We start from the raw sequence: 4979 nt of genomic DNA on the forward strand, positions 1-4979 counted from the left end.
AGTCTACTTGTCCCTTCTGTGTCCTGCCTACAATCCCACTCCATGATACCGGAGAGTTATTAGGATTTGGAGATTTACCTGAATTCATGGTGTTTGTCACCTCATTTTCCATCTGGTCCACCTAGGATGAAGCCCCTGGGGATTGTCCTGCTGCTTGTGTGCCGGTGACCATCGGAGTGACGGTTGCCGCAGTCAATGGTGTGTTTTGTTTCAGATTCAAAGGTTGAATACCCTGCAATACATTGATACTCTTCACTTTCTTCGCATCCTCTGTTTGTGGAACTCCCCTTCGGTTATTGGTAATCGCCGGTGTGGTCATCTGTGATGCTTGTCCTCTCCCTCCGGTTTTTGATTTCTTAGCCAGGGTCAATTTGCACTGAGAAGAAACCGCATTCTAGAGACAGAAAGATCTTTTCAAATACTAGGCGTGTGACTTAATTTTTGAGAGACTTGTTAATATTCAAAGAGAAGAGGTAGCGAAGATTGATTAGACAATCTAGGGTTTGAATTTTCTGAGGGTTGCTTAATATTTTATTCAATAACCTAGTCACATAGCTACATAGACTGAAAGGTGGTCAGTTAAGTAACTTTCATCGATATATTATATTATGTATATAGAAAATAATATTGCATATGTAGGTAAAAAATACCACCATCCTGTATCAAATTTATGTTGTGTATATATAGAAAATAATAGCACTGCATTTATAGGTCAAACAGATATATATTTAATATTGAATACCTTTAGTAAAATTCCAAACGTTGCCCCTAATTATGTCGGTGTTCAATAAACCTAAGTCAGTGCATGGTTAACATATGCGATCAACTTTACAAGAAAAGATCAGATAGGTTTCGTAAGTGATTGGCTGTAGATCCATTTTCTAATAACCGCTAATTAGAGAAACAGAGCTAGCTAGTTTTAAAATGAACACCACATAAATAATTACTAAAAACTTACACAAATCCTTTTTTTTTTTTCTCCTAAGTGGACGTGAAATGATTTAAAATAGTCAACGCCTCGAATCTAATTAAAGTATGGTGAAAAGTACGTTACATGAAGCCGTTTCCCATTGTCATGAAAATATACCTAATTAGTAACTACAGATACATTTGACAATTTGACAATTTGACAATCCAAATCTGGAGTGAGGCTAAAGTTAGGCTTACTTCCATAACCTTAATTATTTCCGCCAAGATAGAATACATGCATGTGATTGCAAAGTACAGCAACCTCTAAATTGCAGCCCAAGGAAAGGCCACCACACACCCCCCACCCCCACCCCCAAAAAAAAAAAAAAAAAAAAAAAAAAAAAAAAACACTCCACCCACCCATAAAGCTTATAGGAAAAATTAGAATTAGCTTAGAAATAAAAAGAAAAGCGTTATTTACAACAATAACATATCCAGTACAATTTCACAAGTGGGGTCTGAAAAGGGTAGAGTATATGCAAAGCTTATCCCTACCTTGTGGAGGTAGAGAGGCTATTTCCGGAAGACCGTCAGCTAAAGTGCGACACAACAAAGAAGTTATGAAAGAGGAACTAAGGTAGTAAAGAAAACATTGCAACTAATAAGTAAAGCAGTATAGAGCATTAAGAAAAAGAATAGTAACAACAGCGAAATAGTGGGAAACCAAAACACAGCAAACAACATATGTTAACAGATATCAAAAATCAAGAAATTACATGAAAAGGCTAATATTACGACCAACACAGTTCTCCAGCGACCACAAAATTTACAACAACAACATACCTAGTATAATCCCACAAGTAGGGTTTGGGAGGGTAGAGTGTACGCAGACCTTACCTTACCTCGTGGAGGAATTTAGAAATAAAAATTAGCCTTTTTCAAAAATAGTTTGACCCCTTTATAATGTTATTTGAGAAGTTAAATGAATTTTCTTTCCTAAAGCTTTTATTCCCCTTTTTCTATTTTTTTCTAAGATATTGGATTGCACCCTAATTTTGCCATTTCGTGCTCTTGAGTCCAAATGACGAAAGTCAAAAGAGGTAGACTCACTTGCACGATATAGCCAACCAAGTTCTTCAAACTCAAGCAAGTTTTGTGCACTTTATGATAACTAATTAATTTTCACATTTCAATGTCGCCTTTTAATCTCCATAATAATTCTCTCAAAGCTTCGCTCTTTAACTTCTTTTCTTCACGAATCTTTGCTCTACATATTACGATGAAGACATACAGACCAAATGGCCGACGTTTCATCATTTCCTCATTTTTCTTCATTATTTTCCTTTGCATTCTAGCTTCAATCAATGAAATCCGATTTGATAGCTTTTTGAAGTTTGGTAGATGTGCTTTTGCTAATCAAACAACAATTACTAATTCTTCTTCAACAAACTTTCTAAGTGTAAATTCCTCTTCCTTGTCCACCAATAACGAAATCCGAATTCTCATAGGAATCTTGACACTTCCCGATCAATACCAAAAGAGACACTTCTTGCGGCTAATCTATGGCACACAATCTCCAATAATGGGTGCAAAAATAGACGTCAAGTTTGTATTTTGCAATCTAACAAAAGAAGATCAAAAGGTATTGGTTGCACTTGAAATAATGCGTTACGACGATATCATCATCCTCAACTGTCAAGAAAATATGAACAAAGGTAAGACATATACCTATTTTTCGAGCTTGCCAGAAATTTTTTCAACTTCTGATGATCAGCCTTATTATCCACCTTACCACTACATAATGAAAGCGGATGATGACACATACATAAGGCTTGAGAGTTTAGTTGAATCCTTAAGGCCATTGCCTAGGGAAGATTTGTACTATGGTTATGTTATTCCATGTCCTAGCATGGACCCTTTCGTGCACTACATGTCGGGCATGGGTTATTTGGTGAGTTGGGATATAGCAGAATGGATAAGAGATTCTGATATTCCTAAAAATCATTTAGAAGGACCAGAAGATAAGGTATTTGGAGAGTGGCTACGAGATGGTCATCGAGCAAGACATCGATACAATGCCAAATGGTCTATGTACAATTTGCCAGAACCACCAACAGGATGCACACATGAGCTGTGGCCAAACACCATTGCAGTTCATCTTCTCAAGAACCAAGAGAAGTGGATTAAGACTCTCAATTATTTCAATGTCACTAGGGATCTTAAACCATCTAAGTTGTATCATATACCTTAGCCAAACACACATCCTTTCCGATCCTCCTTTTTTCCTAGGTCAATATTTCTCTTTTTCTTTTATTGGATAATTTTATCCAGGCTATATATAGAATTATAGCAAGCTGGAAAGAGAAGAACAATTTTTTTCTTCAATTGGGCAGGGAACAGTTTATCATCTTTTAATTGTCTTTGTTGGAATACAATTGATGCAATTTTGATATATATATCTAAGTGGCACTTTTCTTGTTTTCCCATTATTCTAAGTTGTATTACTAATGCTGGATTTTATGAAAGAACGAAAAAGATAACCAAAAATCGCATTGTTAATGTTGGATATCATGCACGTATTATTGCTCCTTATACTTGCAAGAAAAAGAAGTCTTAAGTGCTACAATGCATTAACATGATAGCACAAATGCATGTGTCAAACTTAGATGTTTTCGGCCAGCTAATCCGACCAGATTATTAGCGGGAGAAGTGCACAAATACTCGATTTTGAAATCGCTATTTAAGTTGGGGTTGAAGTTGAATTATTTTTGAAAATATACGTACTGTAGAATCACTTCCAATATATGGGATAGAAGTTGTAAAAATTCGTGTCTGAAATTTGGCAAAATTTGAACATTTTTTGCTTGAAGGCCTGACTTGTGAAGGCTAGTTCAAACAATTTTTACTAAAGTTAAATTTCTGGAAGGGTAATTTCAGATACTTTTTACTGAAGTAGTTGCCTTGAAAAAGTCAAACATCAGACATGTAATGACTTTTCAAGGCCAACTTCTGATGAGGCTCCCCTCTAGTAATCGATCTCTCCATTTCCTCCGGTTAGGCCTTATATGGCTTACACCTGTCCCCTCAAAAATTCAATGGACCAGATTAATTTAGTTAACTAAATGATTTTAATCATTTAGTTAACTAAATTAATCTGGTCCGTCGAATTTAGGTAAGAGAATAATTGACCATGGTTAAAATCATTTAGTTAACTAAATTAATCTGGTCCGTCGAATTTTGAGAGGAAAAGTGTAAGCCATATAACTATAAGGCTCAACTGGAGGAAATGGAGAGATCCAGCACTGGAGGGGAGCCTCGTCCGCTAAGTTCATACACTTTTTGCTGAAGTAGTAGCCTTGGCAAGATCAAACCTTGATATTTTTTATTGAAGTTGTGGCCTTGGCAAGCTAACTTCAAACATATCACGGTTGCATTTCACACTTTTCTGCATATGAAGTTCAGGTGAATAAACTATTGCCCAAAAATAGCAACTTGTTCTTTGAATGTCATCAATCCAACAAATGATTTTAACACAAAAATCCATTTTAAATAACCTCAAATTTTTATTAAAAAAAAAAAAAAGTTCTGAATAATACAAAAACAAACCTAAATCATCAATTTGCAAAAACAACAACAGATCTAACTAACTCACTTTGCAAAAATGGTGATTTGCCAATGTTTGCAATATCTCCAATAACACCCACTTGATTTAAATTTAATTTTCATATTTGGTCTTTCAAACTTAAAATTGAATAAAATGGGAAATAAAACTAGAAGGATACAGGACTTGAGTTGCCTCCCAATAAGCGTCGTAATTGTACTTGTCGAACGACTCTTCACTTCGTCAATCCCCTCCCAATAATGTTTCCCTCTTTACCTTTTAACTCAAACTCCATGTAGTGTCACTTGAACTCCCTCTATATTTTATTTTTGAATATTGTGTATAATTGGACAAAAAAAATTATTCCTTCATAAATCAATACTAATTTATTAGTTCATAACACCAACCATAAAACAACATTAAACAGTTATATATAATAGTATTTTTTTTTCTTTATAAGATCAGCTAA

The 4979-nt window shown here is 35.0% G+C and overlaps 1 protein-coding gene across 1 annotated transcript; it reads left to right on the forward strand.

Annotated features, from left to right (window-relative positions):
• Positions 1 to 2060: 2060 nt before the first annotated feature.
• On the forward strand, positions 2061 to 3365 carry LOC132040656 (hydroxyproline O-galactosyltransferase GALT2). Its single transcript, XM_059431313.1, has one exon. The coding sequence runs from the start codon at positions 2102 to 2104 to the stop codon at positions 3158 to 3160; it is 1059 nt and encodes a 352-aa protein (XP_059287296.1). The 5' UTR covers positions 2061 to 2101; the 3' UTR covers positions 3161 to 3365.
• The last annotated feature ends 1614 nt before the right edge of the window (positions 3366 to 4979 follow it).

Source organism: Lycium ferocissimum, chromosome 12, assembly GCF_029784015.1.
Source record: "Lycium ferocissimum isolate CSIRO_LF1 chromosome 12, AGI_CSIRO_Lferr_CH_V1, whole genome shotgun sequence".
NCBI classification, from domain to species: Eukaryota; Viridiplantae; Streptophyta; class Magnoliopsida; order Solanales; family Solanaceae; genus Lycium; species Lycium ferocissimum.

Bases quoted from the DNA above. Each gene is read 5' to 3' on its own strand.
- LOC132040656 (XM_059431313.1), top strand. From the start codon at position 2,102: ATGTCGCCTTTTAATCTCCATAATAATTCTCTCAAAGCTTCGCTCTTT.